This window comes from Nomia melanderi, chromosome 2, assembly GCF_051020985.1.
Source record: "Nomia melanderi isolate GNS246 chromosome 2, iyNomMela1, whole genome shotgun sequence".
NCBI lineage: Eukaryota > Metazoa > Arthropoda > Insecta > Hymenoptera > Halictidae > Nomia > Nomia melanderi.
The window spans coordinates 18857609-18879765 of record NC_135000.1 but is presented as its reverse complement, the minus strand read 5'-3'; the positions used below and the strand labels follow the sequence as shown (position 1 = coordinate 18879765).

Here is a 22157-nt window from a genome sequence, read left to right as displayed (position 1 = left end):
AAGGATTAAATGCGATATATTTGTATGTTTACGTCTTTTATTATTTTCCCTTGTAAACTTTGGTACACTCATTACAAGCTTCTAATACTGTAGTGCTGCAATAGGATAAATTATGATATATCTGCCACGCTTGCATCTACTGACAACGTGATATAATTTACATAAAATCCAAGGAGGAAAAACAATGTATACCACAGTATCGGTCGCCATGTTTGAAAATTTCCAGTTATTCGAAGAGGTTTGGCTGTTCGTATACTGAAACAGAAGGTAAAATACTTTTAAAATATATTCCTTTGTGTTCAGAATTTTATTGAAGACTGGACGCATAAATACCATGATACTAATTGTTTTTCGACTATTCTAGATTCTAAAAGACATGTTGATGCCGATGATAACCGATCTTCGTCTTTCGCATCATCGGTAACGTCACGATTCGTGATATCAATATTGTCGGCTTGGTCATGCCTCAAGAGATTATTGTTCTCTTCACGGGAATTCCTTCTTGATTCAGTCTGTTCGGTGATGTCGCGTAGCTCGACAACGCTACTGGAACTACTGAAATACATATAAAATAGAGTATTTATTTTTTAAAATACAATCTATACGCGTTTTACATGTAATTTCAAATATATGAAAAATTAATGCGCACTCCTTTCGATTTTGTTTGTCGTTTTCCCATCTCATCTCGGAGCACCAGGATGGCCTTCTTATGGTGACTCTACCGGAAGTAGAATTACGTTGCCTGGAACAATCCTAAAGATAACTAAATTAACGTAAACATAATGGGAAATAAATGTTTTATATCTTTTTAGACACAGTACCAAGTACTGCAGTAGATTAAAGTAAGTAAAACTTTGGAATATAATTGTTAATTAATTAATTAATTATATGGTATTTACATATTACCTTTAGTGAGATTGTTGCAATGCTTGCTCTCCTTCTAGCCATCTGCAAAAAATTCAATGAGTAATTTAATCAGTGAAGCAAATTACCGAGTTCAGTTATTTATAATTTTAATTCTCCTTTGTTTTTTTCTTTTTATTAAACGCAATTAATATTATACTATTTTGTTAAGATATAAACTACTCTTCATATTGTTTCATTATCGTTTCCGTTAACACTTTCCATATGTGTAACATTTTAAATGCATTAAAAGACGGAGCTTCTTTAAAAATATCGAAAATCATTTTTGTACCACTGTTCGATTATTTAAAGACGATCCATTTCTGTATCGCGTTGGTTGAAGAGGTGTGTCGTACATCTCCCCCGAGTCTTCTTCGATCACAATGTTGTGCATTGATAAGATTCGCCTGGAAAAGAATATTTTTATGTTTTTATCATTATGATTCTCATTGAATATAAAAACAAAATATTAGAATAATATATTTAATAAAGTTACATCTCACTTGAAGGTTTAACTAACACTCTAAACGTATAAAGTATTTTTTCCTTCATTTTTTCATGAAGATTAAACACTTACTTGATTTCAGCAATTTCCGTGGACAAATTTTCACACCTGGAACGCAGTATTTGAAGATATTTGTCTGCTATACAAATTCCTGGAGAGATTCTCTGTTCTTGGAGAACAGCTCCAAGCGTCTCAGCGGCGGAAGAAATCCTGTATGCACAAGTCTTTACTATGTCTAGCCTGTGGCGTACCCTTTCCACTCTTTCCATTGACTCTCCGTCCGTGTACAACGAATAACGCGATAGATCCTATTATAAATTAATATTATCATATTTATTATAAATCTCATCGTGAATATGAGCTAAGGCTTCAAGGTAGTTTTACATCATGTCTCTTTAGGAGGAATGGTATTTATTGAAGGCAATAATAAACATTGTTATCATTGTAAAATTCATTTACCTCTATCTCTTCCTGTAACTTCTGAATTTCATTTGCAAAGTTTTGTTCCGATAGGTCTCGTTGTCTCCGCGACATCATTACCCTTCGGTGCAAAGTAATCCTATCTGTACCGAGTCCTATTGAAAACGCGATGTATTTGCGCTACAATTCAAAGAAATGAATTAAAAGAATTACGAATCTCCTCTATCATTTTACTATTGTCTTACCTCGATCTCGCTTTCCGATGAAACATGGTTTTCACTGGAACGAAACACAATCGATTAATTCATATGTAATTTAATTCTTCTTTCCCAGAAAAAGAACTTTTATTGGCCGCATATAATATATGTATATTATATATATGTATTTTCTGCAATGTCCTCATTTCATCTCAAAATTGTGCTCATTAAATTATGAGCAATCGATATTTCGTCTCAATTTTTGCACCCACCTGCACATGTTATTGGAATCGTCGAAATTTGTCAGGCCCATACTTTGTAGTCGACTGTCCGTGAAGCTAGGGAAAGCTTGAAATTGGTCTTGCTCGTTGATAGATTCCTCCTGTTTGCTGCAACCGCAATGCCGCCTCGCACGGTGGTATCGCTTGCAATCGCCCTCGGACAAGGATCGTCTTGAAGCGAAGAACCTCTGCGTTTGAATAACATTTAAAGTACATTTTTGAGAATGATCTCGCCTAATTTCTAAGGTATGCGGCTTTTCGGCGATTCCGACTATAAATATCTCATTACGCGATCGAACTTTGAAGAGAGTCTCGGCAGCCATTATTTAGGTTTCCCACTTCCCAGTAATATTAGGTGTACCAATAGGTACATCACTATTTTTACTCTTAATATCATTGTTTGCCACGTAGAAAATGTTCTTTCAAAATGTTCCAAACCACTTCTTTATGAAGTTCGTTTCATTTTTATCCAGGATGCACTATCATCTCATTAAGAAAATAGAGGATTATTTATTGATATACCTAATATATTCTGGACTGTTTGGCTTTCAGAGCAAATATTATTTTGCCTATCGGACGGAAAGGATCGCCGGATGTAGTGCGACCATGTGGTACGGTAATGATTCGGCAACATTGAATATCTATTTGGAATATCTGGCTGTGGCGAAGGTTTTCGTAGTAAATTATAAAATAATTTACCATTTTTCTCTTGCCTCATTTGTAGATTGAGTTAAAAGGGAATAATATAGAAAAGTTTATTTCTTAATTATTATGGATTGCCGATTATTAGATAAATGTTAAAGGTCGGTGTCACAATAACACTTGAAATATAAATAAGAGGATGAAAGGAAACAATTAGATGTAATAGATTTTTAGATTCTAAAACCATTTATGATGCAAGTCCGACACCAAAATTTTTAACTTATATCGCTTGCGAACCCGCCAGTTCAATTGAAACAGGAAGAAAACGGTAAACGGTTCTGTATTTGCAACACAGACTTAACTCAGACTTAAACCTGACCTTCAACATTACCAGACACTCTAAACATCGTGTCATACTGCGATACGCAAATAAAAATTGTGTAAGTTTTATGTTAGTAAACGTTATGCGCACACAACGTTATGCAATGTAACTGAATTTATATCAACACAAAATGAGCCGGACCATATATACTCACTTCAAGAAACTTATTATTATTTTAAACCTATTTTTAAGATCACTAATGTAACTTTGATGTCAGAAAAATAGTTAAACGAAACTAGTGCCACATTATCGACTTACTTCCAGTTGAAATGAAATAAAAACTACATAAACCTGCCAATGTCGTCAACATTGCGATAAAATCAATGTAAACGAATCTTCACTTTTCATATCTTATGGACAATTAATAACTTCAAGCATTATCTGGTATCATCGATTATCCGCGTACAAATGAAACCATCATGTAGACGGCGGCCACACTGACACTCACCATTCTATCACTGTCAAGTTAACGCAATAAACAGCAGCATAAGGATTACCAACTTGTCGCTTCTCTCGATTCAATTGAACAAGGTCTTCCGGTTTTCCTCCGTCGATTGCCTCCGTCGAATCCGGTTTTCCTGGGACTTCACCGATCGAAAAGGACGACGATGGTCGCGAGCGATCGTCGCTTCTCGTCACCTTGATCCTTTCAGAATCGTCGTTTCCTGGGCTCGTTTCAATCGCGTCTTCCTCGCTCTCCGATCCGATCGAGCTATCCTCGTGGCTCGACATTTCGGTACCGACTGCCATGTATTTCCCGCGACCGGCACCCGATACGTCCACAAACGCCCGCGGACACGTCGGATCTTTGATCTTGACCAGACCTGCGAACGAGAGGAATAGGCATCTCGATAAATATACAATTATCATATTTTTAGTTTTGCAGAATTCTCACAAAATTCACCATCGCTCGCGGCATCCGCTTGTTGATCCTGTTCGGACCCGAAATTCTTCTTCTCCCACCCGCCATTTTCTGGACTCGCACCGAACGGCGCCGCGGCCTCGGTAGGGAATTGAAAATGGTTGCCTTCCGCGGAGACTGCGACTTTATCGTCGACGCTCTGATCGAAAATAGCAATGATTAACAACCGAAAAATTAGATATTTTTAACTCTTAACGGCTCCGCAGGAGCTTCTAATTTGAAGCTTGGAGAAATTTGTAGGTTGAAGTTGTTTGTGGTACTTGTAAATGTCTTTTTTTGTTCCTTTTGGTTTGGGCGTGCTTCTATATTCAAGTTTTGAGAAATCTATAGATAGAAGTCGTTTAATTACTTGTAAATGTTTCTATTTTGTAGTCTTTGGCCTGCGTGTGCTTTTAGTTTTAAATGCTGAGAAGTCTACAATATAGATAGAAATCGTTTATATTGCTTATGTCTTTTTTACGCTCTCTTTCTAGCGCAAAATAGATGTTTTATTATTACTTATTTACATTCACTTCAATCATTCATTAAAAATTCCACCGACTATAAAAAACAGCTGGCTCTAAATCTAAGAGTTCTCAAACGAAAGTGTTTTCGCAGCCATTGGCAGCGACGTTTCAAGGTAAGTAATTTGATTTACCGGCCCGACGAAGATTCGGTTTACTGTGAAAATAAAGCTCCGACCTAAATACTCTTCCGAGAGAACATGAGCCGTTAAAAGTCAATTCTCTCTGTACTTGTACCATTTCGACCGAAGCTTACTTTTGGCCCATTATTTTCGTTGTCCTTCAATTCAACATGTTTTGCACTTGAAATCTCGGCAACGATCGTGTGATTATCGACGACGCTCTCTTTGAGTTGCGGCAGCTTCTGCGCCATCACGGGTGATTTCTTTGTCGGTGAACGTTGCGGATCACTCGAGGAAACTTCGCGGAAACAACCGGGCGACGAACAGCTGAGGAATTTACTGGTCTCGATTAACGATCGGCAATTGACGAAACCTGTCTTGCAAAGACTCGTTTCTTGATGATTTTCTTTTTTCTTCGGTCCTTCATCTTGAACTTCAAGACGCACTGAAGGACTGCTCGACGCTCGACGGAATTCGAGCGTGTTTTCCTGATCCTTCGCTTCGATTACGTCGAATGATCGATAGAATACTGAGAGCTTCCGTTTCGGGACATTCAGCAAACTGGCTTCGTTGTTCGCAGAATTGTTGTTCAATTTCAAATGTTGGTGCTCGTTAGACTGATGGTTCGATGACTGGAGCAGTTGACAGTCCGCCGTTCGCACAGTGGACCCGTCCATTTGATAGTCCACAGCTTAATTCGTGATTATAGCTTGCTACAATACTTCCTTGGATTTGCTAATTTTCATCTATACAAATGATAAAATATTTAAATGTATTTAGACATTTCTAACGTTGTGATCGAAACGCGCGACGCATTGTGATAATCTTTCAAATCAAGAACTTCAAGAACGCTTCAATTTGACGGATCTTGAATTTTATAAATATTACTTGGCAAACGTTTATTTCTGTTTTTCTGTTTATTGTCTATTTTTCAATCCCTAATTTCCAAGATCTAAACGAACGAACATTAATTTTTCTGAGATCAATAGAGTAAACCGTACAAATAACGTCCGGAAATCAACTATTAATTGCCATTTTTTTCTATACCTTTAATTATATTTCATATTAATTCGTTTATTGAGAAAGCTGAATAATACAATTTTAAACTAAAAACATAAGCAAAATTCTGGTAGCTATCGTCTAATTAGGAAATCATTCTTTTAGTTCGCGAGTGTCTTGAGTCTATGGACAGAACGAGTCAATGATGAATCGGACGCACGAACCGCGTTCTTCATATGCAAGTTCACGACGAACCATCCATGAGCGTTCGACGCGGTTGGTTTAACGTGAAACAGATTATTATGTAACAGTGCAGGGTACTCGACGATAACTCGGGACGTGGACGATAATGTTTGTGACACGCCGTCAAATCAACGAAACCATTTTAATTAACCGAATCGCGCGCTCGTTTCCAGCCGCGTTTTCTTCGTACGCATAAACAATCCGCATACATTACACTGACCGATTAATTAGAGCTGCCAATGTACTCAATTTAGCGCTACGATCATATCATTGAAGCAATAAATTGGCTTGTCCTTGCCACGAATCGTAAACGTTCACGGCACATTAAAACAGCCCGCACATGTGTTTCTTGATCGTCGCGTTAATTCATTAAGACATAAAAATCTTCAGCTGCCCCCGGTGAACCAGTACGAATTAATTGATTATTATATCCAACGCATATCCTTCTGGCAGATTAGAGACGCGAACAACGCCGAATGAGATTAATTGATAGTTTCAATTGAGACATGATAAGTTCTTAGTAATTGCATCGTTTTTTATGTAATTAACCATTAAACGACGGAACGGAATCAATTCATTCTTTATAACAGAAGATTGTGAAGAATGTAATTCTAACATTTGATTGAAATTTTGTGATAAATTTAGAACAGTTTTCTTGGGGGATTTTTTTCTGCAAAGTTACGATGCTTAGCTAAGCTAAGTACACTTATTACACTTGCATTTGCGTTTGCTATTGATTCTGCATATTTGTAAGTTGTGCAAGCGTGCAATATATGACTGAACTAGGAATGAGGGAAAGAGAATTAATGATCTTATTTTATTCTTCATTTTGTAATGTTTCGGGAAAATAATTTGTTAGAATAGTATATCGTAAACGATAACAATGACAACTTTGCGTGGTGTAGTTTACGTGGAACAGAAATGACGAGTTAATTTGCGTTCCGTAGTTAATGACTGAGGCATAGCGTGCGGACTACTTACACGAACGTTAGAATGAACGAAAAAATCTTCATGCTGTGAAACTAAATAATTTTCATTGTTTACAATGGTAGCCACAGAAGGCTTAAGAAATCAATTCAATTAGAATCAATAATCAAATTTTTTAATTCATTTTTTGCATTTTCTTTTTTTCCTGCGAGTTTTAAGAAATCTAGAAAATAAATTTCTATTTTATTCTTCTTCGCATAAATTGAATGCATTCTATAGTTCTTACAGTACTGAATTTCGCGAATTTGAAAAATATAGAAAATGAGAAACATGTACAGGAAATTTTATATTTCATTTCCTCAACACTTTGTTTGAAGAATTCATTTTCTAAAACCACATCGCTAATATGCAAACTTGCCTATCTTCCTTTTAGATAGCGTGCAATTAACGATCAGTCAAGTATATAAATATGATACAGTAGAATGAATCAAGTTGTCATTAGAACCAGTGACGGAAATGTTAATTGCGTGGATAATGATGCCGTTTATTATGAACTATAAATTAAATGGTATTCGATAAACCGATAAATTGAGTATAATAAACGAATTAATTGAGCTGTCAGAAATATTAATTGATTAACGAAAATATTGTTTCCAGTTTATAATATACAGTACAAATTATCCAGAGATACAAACAATTGTGATAAATTGCAATTATTATGTGTTTGTTCATTAACAGTGTGGAGATATTCCAAAATCCAATTACGATTCGAATTTAAGCGTTCGTAAAATCCGATTATTGTCGATTGCGTTGCAAAGGTTTATTTGACTATAAATATTAAGGCATAAGGAGGAATAATTGTTATTAGTATATTTATGTACTATATTTGAGCTTATTTACTAATAGTAACGATTATTGTTCAACAACCTACGTTATTATTTACAAAAAAAAGAGAAGAATTACTTTAGCAGCAAAAAGTAATTTTTAAACAAACGTAAGTATATCCTGCGAAGTTTTAAATCTGATTTTCTGGGAAACGAGCTTTCAAATGAAAATCTGTTATTTTCTATTTTTTACTTATTTTTTCACGTAGAATTACTGTTTTCTTGACTGTACAATCAATTGCAGATTACCGTGGACATATAATAGAGTACCTGTAATTGTACACGCGATGCAATAAAGATTGGTTCATGCATCAAAATGATTCTAATGCACCTCTGCCATTTAATGGCAGACTGCAAACAGAACGGATGATGATGGTTAGAACACGTTGCGTGTACTTGACCGAAACGAGGAATCCGGACAAATATAACGATATTAAATTTTTCTAAGAATTCACGGCCACTTTTACACACCTTTAAAGAGAGACATACCAGCATAAAACTCAAGCGTCTATTTATGTCTTTTTCACTAGAAAAATACAGATTATTCTTTAAACAATTGAAGAAATATTTTTGATTGGTAGTTATCTCACGTGCTTGTTACTCAGTTTCGTTATATTTTCCAAAGACTGTACAAAAGTAGTCTAAAATTAGTGCGGAGGATTGTATAAAATATGTTTATATTAATTTTAATATATTTATATTATATTGATGGTGTAAAATATATTTTGTTAATAAATGAAATAATTTACTAAGAAAAGAATAGTGGACAAAGGTCACGAGACGGAAATCGATGGATAATGTTATTTCGCAAATAAATCCTTTACTGATTATTATGAAAAGGTAACAATTTATTTTCACTACCCCACAAAGTAAAATAGATAAGAGCGTAGATCACTCCAATCTATTTCAACACAATAAGAAGAGGTTAAGGTCATAATAATAATAAACTCCATTGGGAGCATTTTTCCTTATTAACGCGTGAAAGGTCACAAGATTTTATTTTCGTTCACCAGGTATCCGTTACTAACTATAGTAAAATACTCCAGGAAAATTACCAGACATATTTATCAAAGACGTTGCCGATGGTAATTATAGATACATTAATCTCAAGAATCTTTTGCTACCATTATTCACTCTCCATTGTCAGGCAACAAAATTATAGGCTTCAAAGAAAATTCGTCAGAAATAATGCACTATCTCTTTCGACAACTTTTCAGTTGCTATAGTTTACTACATTCAATAAATGTTCTAAATAAATTATCGAATAAATGAAATTAAAAAGAATTGATTTCCTAAATGTAATTTCATACCTTATAACTTTAATTGGCCATATATATGGGATTAATTCCATTTTTTTCGCATAAAGTACTGGATTATGCCGTCACTAATATATGACGTTGGTAATAAACGCGTTAAGTATTAATTCGTTGATTGCCATCATGATCAGCGATGACCGGAGTTTCCAAATCGGTCAAAAACAATTACAATATGATTATTAACATCGAATATAAATATTTAGCAACGTAAGTAACTGGACAACAGTGTAACGTAATAACTGTGATATCAAATCGCGAATAATTCTTTATAATGTCATTTATCTTTGTAACGTATAAACCGCTCGTTTAATTCAGATTCAATTTTCCAATTACATAAATTTTATAATCATTTTATCTTTCATAATCTTTTATAATCTTTTATCATCCATTCATACAAATTCTATAATCAATTTATTTTTCAATAAACCTCTGATAATCGTCGTAATAGTCAACGCGTTAATACTAAAACTACCGTACCTCAAAATAATAGCTTTTAGTTTTCTTATATTACAATTATTGACATCTTAAAAGTGCCAACTATTCGAAATCATTTTAAAGATAAATAATTTCACTTAACACGTTCGCTACCAGCGTTTATTTCGCTGACGCTCTCCTCAATTATAATATTTTCTTCAACCCATAAATCTTCTAAATAAAATATTAGAAAAATGAAACTGAAATGAGTCATTGAGTTCCTAAATATAATGTCGTAATTCATAATTTTTAATAACAATATCTATAGGATTCATTTCATTTTCATTATTTAAAAGATAGGATTACGATCTACGATAAATCACGATACAAATATGTGACGCAGCGAACGTGTTAAATACTACAACAAATATCTAAAGAAATCGAAAAAACTGCATTATTACAATCTTTATAAGGATTACATATCAGCCCCAATAAATGCTCGGTAGTTCTACTGTAAACGAACACCGAATAGATTCGATCAGGCACCGCGGATCCCGTCGCGGGACCAACGGAAAACTGTATCGGTCAACTTTCACCGATCGCACTGGTGTATCCTGGGAATCCCGCGTTTCTAGAATTCTGACTCACTACCGTCTCCCCGGAGAAACCCGGGGACGGTTTCATCGGCGGATTGTTATTGAAAAATGATGTGCCCTTACCTACAACCATAGGGGATGCGCGAAGGAGCTGGCGCTGCAGCGCTTACAAGGTAAACAAGCACATCGTTAATGACGATTAGGAAACCGTCGCGATCTACCCCGCGTTTCGCGAGTATTCTGTTTCGTTCGTTTGCTGACTGGCGAAAAGTTTAGCCAGAAACTGAGAGGGAAAAGGAAAATAAGAAAAAGAAACTTCCGCGAAGAAGAAACTGAATACACGACTAGCTCGAACGCCGCGGGCAGACTGAATGCGAACGCGTACAATGCGCTGTCTCTTTTCCACTCTCACTCTCTTTCTCTTTCTCTCCCTCTCTATCGGTTGTTATTCCTCCTGCTCTCTCTTATTTCCATACGCGTGCCTCTCTCGCTCAGCCACCTTCCGTTCCATCCCACGCTCGCAGTTCTTTTCCTCTTTCAAGAGGTTCCCGCTCTTTTCAATCCAACCTGAAATGTTTTGTATATTAAAATGTTTGTGAATCACGGATTACGCACGACACACGTCGCGACGAGGATTATTGCGAGGGGAGGGGGTTTCGTGTGCTTTCTTCTTCATTTATTTGAAAGATATAACATTTTTTAGCTTAAAAATCATTGTAACATCGAGTGTTCCTTCTTTTTTTGAGGTTTACAGATAGCGATAGAAGTATTCAAACGTTACGGATGCTTAGATACAAGAAATGTTCCACAATTTACGTATTGTTAAGTATTTGTTCAATTCTATTGCATGTATATGAATGCAACTTGTTTAAATAAACAGCTGTATATGATGTACAATTTTTGTAATGGTCATTTATTTCTTACGATACTGTTCAAATAGTTTCATTATTGACTATATGTAGTTTCTTGGAAAACTTTCTCCAACGTAACAAGATATACTGTGCGTTTTTTGTCTGTTTGAAAAGTGAAAAAGTCTGAGAGGGTTACCAGAAATTTGGTATATTTTACCCTCAAGGAATATCGTTGTTTATATTTGGATGTGTATCGCAAACGGTGCACAGATCTATGCTAGATTAAACGGGACAGGAAAATCGGGAGGTCGAAATCGCGCTTGGAAATAGACGATATTAAGTAATGCAACAGTCTGCGTCAGAATGGGTACGAGCGCGCAGCAAAGGAGTCATCAAAGTGCTCAATTCGTACTCAAAGCAATTACGAGCGTAAGGAAACGAGCGTAAGGCGATTTCCAGCGTATCACTTAGAATCTTAGTTATTTATATTCGCGTGCATTTTGAAGAAAGTATTTGGGCCAATGTCGTACAGACATGAACCTCGATATTCTATTTTTATGGGGAACCCTGGGCCGAATTATCGGGACATTTAGCCAACGAAACATCAGTGTATATTACAAACGAGCGAACGAGCATCAATTCCTTACTGTGCTAATTGTACAGTATGAAACGGTATCATTTCAAATGAAAAACACATATTCAAGCAACCGTTTAATTCAGTTAATTATTCAATCGTAAAGAAGTAATTCCCATGTACTCATTCCATTTGTTATTCATTATTATTAGTCATTCATTAAACTCGAATGAATATTAGCATAAAGTCTGATTCTGCGAATTGATGCGATCGAGATTTGTGAGACGGGGAACCTCGAATGATGTGGCAGTCGTTAAATCAAACATATGATTCCTTAGAAAACTATGATTGAGTACCGCTAACAGACTAGGCTAAACATTTCCTCCCTTTTTTTATGAACCGTCGAAGAGAACTCAATGGCGGGAATCAGTGAAAACGTTTTCGCTGAACAGCGCAGCATTTTATCACAAAAGTGTAGAAGTATTTATCGTTCACGGTCATCTGACGATGACCCGGCTTCCTATTTTGCGCGCCAACCTTACATTTTCCTCTTTATACAGTTAAACTTTTTATGCTCGAGATAGACGAGAGATACTTCGTCGAATTTTATCGGGTCGGAGGATCTGCAGCAGCGAAGTCGAACGTTTTTAGTGGTGGATGAACATCAATTTCCGTGAAGTCTTCAAACAGGAAAAACTTAAATCGTAACACAAGGAAAATTCCTGGAAACAGGGATGTAGAATTGAATTAATTTTATGTATGCAAAGTTAATACTTTGATGGTCACATTTTCTATCAAAATACTAAAACGTCTCCTATCTTTTAACACTATAATTACCAAGTAGTTCCTATTAGTACTAGTTACTACTAGTTGTTACTGTTTATAATTTTCTTATACAAACTATAAGAGTCCGTTTACTACAATTTCGAAACAATTCATTTAATAATTTCTCAGTAAATCATTTGCATTTTTCTGATCCTTTTAAAGAAAGAATTCTGAAATGGGTCATTTCGACCGATATAGTAGTTATAACGTTAATATTTGATTTTTGTCACAGTGAAATGTAAGAAGAATATTATTTTCTCCTTATTAAATTAAAGAATCTGATGAAACAGAAGATTGTTTTGTTCAACGACGAGTGCAATGAGTGATATGATAATTTTTATGTAACTAGTGTCAGAATTTTCTTGCGTTCCGTGTCCATTAAGCCACCGTTATTTATTCTCTTCCGCAAGGTGTCGCGTGGGATCGATCGATCGGACATCCACGGAACAATATTTCGTTCGTTGCTTGCGTCAACATCTATTCCAGGAGACTCACAATTTTCGTTAGCTTGTCATTGTGTAAGAACTTCATCCGAGATCAAGTTTCGCGTGATCTGAGATTAGTGCGTCAATTATTCTAGTTAATAGTACAATCACCATCGAATTAATGTCGATTACCGGCCGCCGTGACATTTCACCTTAAAGCAGCGTTAATGAATCTCAATAGCGACGTTGGTAACAATTCAGAACAACAGGGTTTTTTAAGCGAACCTGCTATTCTATTTTCTGTAACAGTTGTCTCGTTTAGATTGTATTTATGAACGATAAACGAATAGTTTAAAGAAGAGTATGTAGGAAAACGTAATTTGAAACGACCCTAGTGAAAGTCAAGTGCATTTCAAATATTGACCTAGAAATTTATTGCAAAAATGCAAATTTCAAATATTATCCGAGCATATTCATAAATTCTTATTTCATGGAAGGTCAGTGGTTGTTTTTCGTTTTTTCTTTTAACAATAGAAATTTACATTTAGATACATAGTTTTACTAATATTTTCATAAACATTAAGTTTGGAAAATATTTTATCACTCCTATGGTTCACGGTTTAGATAAGACGAGAAAAGAAAATACCCTTGTTTTACCGTTTTTTTTTTATAATTACGTTTCTATATTTTCCGTAGTTACATTTTAATTAACTTATGACTGTTCAATATTTATACACAATACAATAGTACACTTAACTTAAAAAATGAATTATTAATTCTCTGTAGAACAGTGCGATGCAAAGACGACGATAGTAGGCCGGATCAACGGAGGTATAACGAGTTACCATTATAGAAATTATTCAAATGGGAAGTATTTGATGATACAGATTATGTGTATTTAATCAAATTTCAGTGAAACAAGAAGAAAATATGGATTGCGTGTGAGAGAGATGACAGAGTTCGTGACGATTTTCAAAAATATTTGGATAATTGAACGAAATTAAAGCATTCGCGACCGCATACAATACCCTAAAATCTACAGCTGAATATTGCAGGGGCCTGTTATTCAAATAAGTGCGAATATAAAAAATATATAACAGAACTGTGTTGTCAATATTTAGCTACAGCTTTTGAAGTGATTTAATATCAAATGATATACATTATTTCCTAAAAAAAATAAAACATGACGTAGGTCTACGTCACTAGTATTCACCTGAAGAATTTAATATGATGTAGGATTTCGTATCAGCATTCTTCTGAACAAATTGTAAATAATGTAGGTCTACGTTATCGATATTCTTCTAAAAAAATGTCAAATGACCTGGAACTCTTCATTATCAATATTCAACCAAAGAATTTATAATTACGTAAAACTACGTTACCGGTATCGAATTTGTTAACCACTTAACTGCGTTTGACGTGCATACATGTCATTTCAAAGCTTGGAATGGAACTAATTCTTAAACGATGAATTCTTTATTTTTTCAAGTAAACATGTAACTCTTCTTTGTTTTGTTTCGGGTTTTCATTAAAATATACCCTAGGTGCATCCGTCCTGCGTTTAACGAGTATCCACTTCATTTTTTGAATTCATTGCGTATGAACTAAAGATTTTTGAAACTAAATTCCACAGTTAATAAGTTGTACAGTTACATTTGGCCCACCAATTCCATCTGTAAATAGAAGGGCTTAGTATAAGATTACACGTCATTTTAATACATATTAGTACTGGTCCAGCTAGATGAAGGCGTTAAAATCCGGTTTTCGACAAGTGAAAACGTGTCCACTAAATTACGCCGCACGAGGCGGCAACTAGTTTCGCGTCACGTCTCGTCGCATCGCCTCTTACGTGGTTTCTTCAGCGACCGGGGAGAGAACGAAGCTGACGAGCGTGAATCTTTCTGCGAGTCTCTTTCCCTTGGTCAACTGATTCATCGCGTCACTTCGTCGATTCCCCGAGCCGATCAGTTTAGTCTTGATCTGCGCGTCACGCGGATTGCTTTATCGGGTGTCGGACGTAGCTGATCGCGTCCCATCTTTCGTCATGGCTGTCACTGTCACCGAGATCTGCAGCTTCATTCTTTTCATCGTATTGTCACAACTGTTCGGTGGCTCGTTGTCGAATTTCAGCACCGAGAAGGAACTGCATGGTAAACCATTGAACCGGTCGCTCGCCGCACGGTATGTAGTCCGTTTCGGCAATGCAGCCGGATAAAAGTCCCAATTGATAAGTAACTCATTAGAACGAAAGAAATGCACCCTTTTTTAAAGAAATTATATGTAATATATAATAATATTAATAACTTTATTGAACGGTTTAATTAATTTAATTTAATAAAAAAGTATAAGTAAATGTTAGCTCATATTAAAACTTTTTACTTTATTATTTCCATATTTATGTTTAAAGAAAGATTATGAAATTATGCAAAATTGCAAACATTTGCAGTGAAAATTTCTTGGTATATTTTCTGTAAAACCAAATAAACAAGACAACACAAGAATTCTAGGTTCCACGAGGTTCCTGAATTTTTACAGATTTTTCAAGGTGGAAATATCGAAATAACTAGAAGATAGTTCACGACTATACCTTGAAAACTCCGTAGAAATTCAGAAACCACATGGGACCAGATAATTTTTATCTTAGATTGTTCATTGGGCTTTATAGAAAAGATATTAACAAATTTTAGCATTGCTTAATCACAAATATATAAAAAAATATAATTTTTCTTCCCTATCTCTTATTTATTACAATTTTTTTACTTCGGAACTTTTGTCCGATTGGGTTGCTGACAGGGACTATTGTGCGTCGCCAGGATCATACTCGATCATTCTCGATGAACCGGTTTTCATCGCTGACATCTTTCTTTTGACTTTTCTTCGCGTTTCTTTCCACGAAGATGTTTGTTTCTCCGCGACGAAAGGAATCGTAATCCACCGGAGCCATCCTTTTATTCCGCCGGTGCAGACGTACGATAAGCTTGCCCCCCTCCAGCGTTTAGCGTTAGGTGGACGCCGGGAATCCATGGATCCTGGCCTACGCGAGCTTTTGACGTCACCCTGTGACATTGAGGTTTCCCGATCTTTCCTTGGACAAGGAGTAATTGATACAAGTGTAATGCGTCTACGAGAAACTTGATTTTTGTTGTTCTTTGATGTCTAGTGCTATGTTCATGAAAACTTCCGTTTTCTCGGGTAGGACCCTCTGTGAAATTTGTCGCTAATTCGACAGTGGAATATCACACGAAATAATGGAAGAGTGGGAGTAGCCTGTTTAGGTGGTTTTCCATTCGTTTGCCTGTTTGCGCAATTCATTGGAAGTTCAGAATATGTGAAATCATTTCGACATCCGATGGGGAATTCTCTTGATTCATCGATCTTGTTTCTATTTGTGAGACCTAAATCTTTTGAAATACAATTAGGTCGCAATATTGAGGAATTTTTACTGATAGAGCCAAACTAATAGGAATTACTGCTTTGTGTCCACGTTATCTATGAATTATGGTGAAAGAGAGACTTTTTATGTTCGTTACGGGGTGGTGATTGTTTCTTCGTATTTTTTAGAGGGTAGTCAGTGCACGGTTGAAAATGGTACTACGGGTGTTTGCAAGAAGCTACATGATTGTCCATCGAGGCTGAAAGAAGTGCAAGAAGGCAGGAGATCCTGGGATTCCACGGGTAGATGCGGGTTTGACGGCTTCATCGAGATCGTCTGCTGTCCAGTTCCGTCCAATTTCACTGAAAAGTTCAACGATGGGACCAAGAGACCTGCCGAAGTCGGTACGTCATTACTGAGACACGAATGTTTATGCATAATTAGATTTTCAAAGGAAAGTTAATTAGGAATAAGATAAAAGCAAGCAATTTGTTAACAGCAGGTCGTTAATGCGATGCGATACTTATGCAGTTTTGTATCTATGGAAATTAGTTTACAAAAACGAAAACGAAACGGAAACGTATTTTTCTTGTTGATGTTTTGATGCAATTAAAACCAGCAAAATTTTTCATAAAGTTTATGGTAGAAACCTCTATAGTACAATCTTTATGTTGAAATAAAATATATGAATTAAAATAATGGAAGAGTAAGAATAAGTGTCTTAGATGATTTTTTAGTCTTTATTTACGTTTTTATTTTTTGTTTACATTTTTTGCAATGATATGTTTTGACACGAAGTGAAGTTTAGAAGTCCAATAACTGTTTTTTCTGGCATAAAAATAATCGAGGAAATTAATATTCTGGTAACGAGACGGTACAGTATCAATTATGACATAATTGCGTCGATTATATGGCGCAAAGAAATTTACGCGAGCGTATGAGTCACCAATATCTGTACAGAAAACAAGTGCATTACATTCTATTTAAATCGTGTAGTATACGAAAGTTTCGAATTATTTATCAGACGTTGTTTTTTGATTGAAATTCGTGTTTTGCTTTGCTAACTTGTAAACGCTGGCAAACACAAGAATCGATACGACTTTTATCATATGTTACAGTATTACATTACTTAGTACTCCATTTTTAGCATTTCTAGTTTAATAAGGTTACAAGTAAACTACGAATGGTCATATCAATTTATATTCTTTCTCTTCTTGCCTGCTAATTTTAACGATTACTTTAAGCACACGTGTTTTCGACCTTTAGCAATGTAACAAAAATGAAAAATGGTTTCTAAATATGCTGTTTACACGAATCAATTAATTATTTTAAATTTTGAATTTTGTTGAATGAATAAAACATGATGAATTAAATTCAAATTTTCGAAGCATCTTCAAGGTTACATTTTGATTAAACTATTTAATTCACAAGGTTATCGATTATTTAAATAACAAGTTTACCTGTCTTCGTCATCGAGTCGCGAAATTCTTACTGATCATACGATATCGATAACAGACGATTTACAGGCTTTTGATCTCAACTCGTGGACCTTGTAGATTCCATGTTGATAATAACCAGAAAAAGAAATAGGTAGGCAAGGTTGCAAGTTGTATACGGTCTTCAGTACCATCTTAAAACAATAAGAAGAAATTTGCATTGAACACAAAATTCGGAGGCTCGTCGGCATGCTTCATAGTTTCATATTTCTTATTTTAATCAAATTTTTTTTCTAGAAATCTTGTATTTTGTACGAACATTTAACATTTCATTATCTTATTAAATTATTATTAAAAAAGTCAGATTTCATTGTTAATATTTTGTTAACCTATCATAGAATTCTTATCCAAACTGACAGATTTTTGAAACTGTTTGTATCGTGAATGTTTACACTTTAATGTTCATGTCTCTTCTTCCTTTTATTTTCTTAGTTTCCGCGATTGCATAACAACGTTGCTTTTAGTTGTAACGTTACGTTACCAGATGAAATCATAAAACAACAGATAAATCATTCGAAAATAATTTATCCGTTCATTTAAAATTTGTTTTTTACAGGTCTTTGTTTTCAAAACATTCGTTTTTAGTTTCATTGGAGTATTTGTTCGTCGATTAGATTTCTTACTATTTTAACTGAACTTAACGACAATAACAATAACAACGAATAACCGTTAATATGAATAAATATCTACGATAAAAATAGTATCTGTAAGTCAGTCATTTTCGAATATAACACTTTTATTGCGAGGATACAGGGTAAACAAAGCCGGACCATGTTTTTCGAAACATCCTGATATAGGAATAAAATTAGTCACGAAAAATATGCTTAGTTTTATTAGACGTGCACAATTGTCATTTCATATGTAGACATACGGAGGAAAGATCAAACATTTAAATTTTAAATAGAGCATGCAAATCGGACCCCATCACAGATGATATATGCATTTTTGCTGTTACCATATATTATTAAAATATTCCTTGCAACCCGCTGTCCTACTTTACATTCAAATAACGTATACTGGTTTTACAATGGATAGTACACTGGTTTGAACGTTTCCAAAAACACAACGAAATTCTAAAATTATTTCTTTAGAACAGTAATAATCAGACAGATGAAAACAGTCAATAAATTGTCCTCGAATGATTTAGTTACTAAATATTTTCTTAGATAGAACGATAAACAATACAGCATTTTTGTTACATAAAGAATTTACATCGAAGAAAGTATAAAGTCCTGGTTTCCTAAAAATGGTTTACCATGACAAATCTGATATTCCTCAACAGTCTCGATTTATATTTCTTAAAATAGAAGAACACGAGATTCCTTGAATTTAAATGATATCGTTATCATACATTATAAAGAAAACAATTGGTTACTTACTTCCTAAATAGTAACGTGATATGTGATATAAATAGTATTTTAATAAAATGCAATTATACTGTAATAATAATGTAACATAAAGTAACACATACAAATATAAAACATCAGAATGTAAACATTTATGGTAATAGTAACAGTGGATCAATGGTAAAGGTTTATTCTTTGAATTGTGCCTTATAATATGATTTTCAGCTTGCGAGGAATACACAAACACATTGTCGTATCACATATTCGATGGCATAGCGGCGAAATCCAAAGACTTTCCGTACGTGGTTGCACTGGGATATAAAAACGAAAATCCCGAAGAAGGTCCACCAATCAAATACACCTGTGGGGGTAGCCTGATTTCTTTTGAGCACGTTTTAACTGCAGCGCATTGTGTACACAATATAAATAAAAGAGTTCCCGTTGAAGTAAGTGCGAAACAATTCTTTAAAGACAGTTATGCACAAACGTAAATAACTCCGTACTCCAATTGTACTGCAATAGAATATCTTGTTTATTATATTAGTAAAGTGATTTCTCTTTCAATAAGAAAGCTATCCAATTAAGACTATAAAGGTTATTAACTCCTTGACCTACAATATCGTGTCAGACTCGTGACGAAAATTTTAAATTGATTTCGAGAAACCTGAGTATTAGTTATTTGTTATTATTTTTTTTTATTGTTATATTATTAATTTTTATCCTTCGTAGAGTAAACGTCGATATAATAAGCAACAAAATTTGTTCTTTTCCTAATAAATTATTAAGGATAAAGTAGTTGCATCGATCATAGTTAAGAAATAAATCGTAGGGTAAGGGGTTAAGAAAATTATTTAATATGTTAAATATAATTTAATTATTCATTGACGAAATGAAACAATGATTGAAGAATAAAACTTAGAATACAATTTGGAAACAAATATTGTTCTCTGGATTCCCTGTGACCCAGTATTGTATAATAAAGTTAAGATAATTTTCTTGCAGCAATTGTATCCATGGTAATATAATAATTGTCAAAAGGAATGGAATGTTTAGATTTGTTGCATCATTATAGGTAAGATTGGGCAACGAAGACCTAACCAGCGACGACGATAATGTACAACGTATCCCCATTAGCGATATAATGTACCATCCGGATTATGCACTCAATATAAATTATAACGATGTGGCCGTTTTAAAATTAAAACAAAAGGTACAGGCCTCAACTTCAGTTAAACCTATCTGCCTTCAAACTAAATCCTTAGCTACCGTGAATATAACATCGAATACGTCTTTCATAGTGCTTGGATGGGGTTTGACGAGCTTTGATAGCTCTACATCTAATAAGCTGATGAGAACACCAAGTATCAGGTATAATTCATTTTCCATTATCATTAATAATCATCGATGGACTATACACTGTTACTCGAAAATAGATTACTTACGAATCTTATTTTTCCTTAAAAACTCATAAAGACTTTTACTTTTCATTTGATAAAATTTTCATCACTTTTGTCTGGTTCGGAATAACCGAAGATTAGTAAAATCTTGATTTACCACGACTAATATATAAAATTCTGTTATCTATATAAGTTTTAATAACATTATTATTAATAATATTTAATAATATTTAATTCTAATCTATATTATTTATTCCATATTATAATATACTCCATGTAAATTCTAGATGTATATTATTATCTGTAATATATATCTGCATATTTATTGTAAATTCTATTTTCGTTCATTTTCAGTATCGTAGACAGAGAAGAATGCTCCAAGTATTACGAAGGATTTCGCAAATTGCCTCGCGGCTTCGACGACAGCATATTGTGTGCGATTGACAGAAACGAGAGTAGAAGATCCGATGCGTGTCTAGGAGACAGTGGCGGGCCATTGTTAATGATATCTGAAAACAGCGAAAGCGTTATCGGGATTACAGCTTTCAGTCAATCATGTGGCACGTCGGTCCCAGGCGTCTACATGGCTGTGCATTCGTTCTTAGATTGGATCGAGGAGCACGTTTGGCCTGTCGACAATACATTGAAAACGAACGTATTTAATGTATCCTTCTCTTTGTCGGTAAAAACCGTTAATCCATAAGCATGACAAGGAAAATAGCCGTGAACGCGATCAAATTTGGACTCAAGCAAAATTGTCGGTACTTGCCTGTAAAATGAACAACGATGAGATTAACAAAACCATGAAGTGATTGCTGATAAATTTGCATCGGTTGACAAATGAATTTTATAATTTTACCACGATGAGAATTTGCCAGCGATGATAATGCGATAGTGCGTATATAAATGTGATACGATTTTTACTTAGTATGTAAATGTGATACATCTCTCGATCGAGATCATTCCCTTTCTCACGCACCGGATCATCGAGAATCAACTGAACGACACGCGTAAACATTAACAAAACCCCTTTTTATTCATTCACATTCTGTACAAATGTATCTTACATAAAGTCAACGATGTCCATTGTGATTATGTAATAGACGGTGATCTACAGTTAAACATCGATTCCGAATACTTTGTTCAAGCGAAGCACAATTGAATGCATTCCTACGATAAAATTAAGTAGAATAAAGGAAACATCGTACAGTCCATCGTCTTTGTATTACTATATCTTCTTCTTCTTCTTCTTTTTCTTCAACAACTCGTACGAGCCCTTAAGATGAGAAACTTTCGAAAGTATCCGATCGTTTCATAATTAGTGCCATTTTCAGATTAACTTTTATCATATTCTACATAATGACTTTTTAAGTACTGATATATTGACTGCTCATATAATATTGCACTATGATGCATCTGTAGCATTTAAGATGGAAAAAGGAACGATACTGTTTATGGAACGATCTGATACATGTCTAGTAGGTCTAAAAAGTTCCTAAAAAGCTTTCATTATCAGAGAAAGAGTAACATTTTTGTTATTTACACATTAGTTTCTGCAAAATATGTTCCCATATAGCTGTGTACATTCTGAACAATAATAAAATAATAGATAAC

The 22157-nt window shown here is 34.6% G+C and overlaps 2 protein-coding genes across 7 annotated transcripts; one reads left to right on the top strand and one right to left on the bottom strand.

Moving 5' to 3' along the window:
* Nucleotides 1-19: 19 nt before the first annotated feature.
* LOC116429118 (uncharacterized) lies at nt 20-10652 on the bottom strand. Of its 4 annotated transcripts, none has more exons than XM_031981617.2 (13): nt 10380-10652; nt 5012-5623; nt 4235-4391; nt 3832-4154; nt 2298-2494; nt 2074-2107; nt 1868-2008; nt 1481-1716; nt 1196-1310; nt 907-948; nt 650-753; nt 334-555; nt 20-255 (listed from the first exon to the last, which is right to left on the bottom strand). In XM_031981617.2, exons 2-13 carry the CDS (start codon nt 5552-5554, stop codon nt 111-113), a joined length of 2259 nt encoding a protein of 752 aa, XP_031837477.1. In that variant the 5' UTR covers nt 5555-5623; nt 10380-10652; the 3' UTR covers nt 20-110. The 4 variants fall into 4 exon arrangements, with proteins under 4 accessions (XP_031837477.1, XP_031837480.1, XP_076221280.1 ...); XM_031981620.2 differs by having other exon boundaries at nt 334-552; XM_076365165.1 differs by lacking the exon at nt 10380-10652 and adding an exon at nt 6340-6538.
* A 4181-nt stretch (nt 10653-14833) lies between these two features.
* On the top strand, nt 14834-21755 carry LOC116429126 (venom protease). 3 transcript variants are annotated; one of them, XR_012998103.1, is made up of 6 exons: nt 14836-15081; nt 16493-16708; nt 19372-19592; nt 20219-20356; nt 20445-20514; nt 20898-21045. XR_012998103.1 is itself a non-coding variant. In XM_031981648.2 (5 exons), the coding sequence occupies exons 1-5, from the start codon at nt 14976-14978 to the stop codon at nt 21244-21246; spliced, it is 1188 nt and encodes a 395-aa protein (XP_031837508.1). In that variant the 5' UTR covers nt 14834-14975; the 3' UTR covers nt 21247-21755. The 3 variants fall into 3 exon arrangements, 2 of the variants coding, with proteins under 2 accessions (XP_031837508.1, XP_031837509.1); XM_031981648.2 differs by having other exon boundaries at nt 14834-15081; nt 20219-20514; nt 20898-21755; XM_031981649.2 differs by lacking the exon at nt 14836-15081 and adding an exon at nt 15444-16123 and having other exon boundaries at nt 20219-20514; nt 20898-21755.
* Nucleotides 21756-22157: the final 402 nt, after the last annotated feature.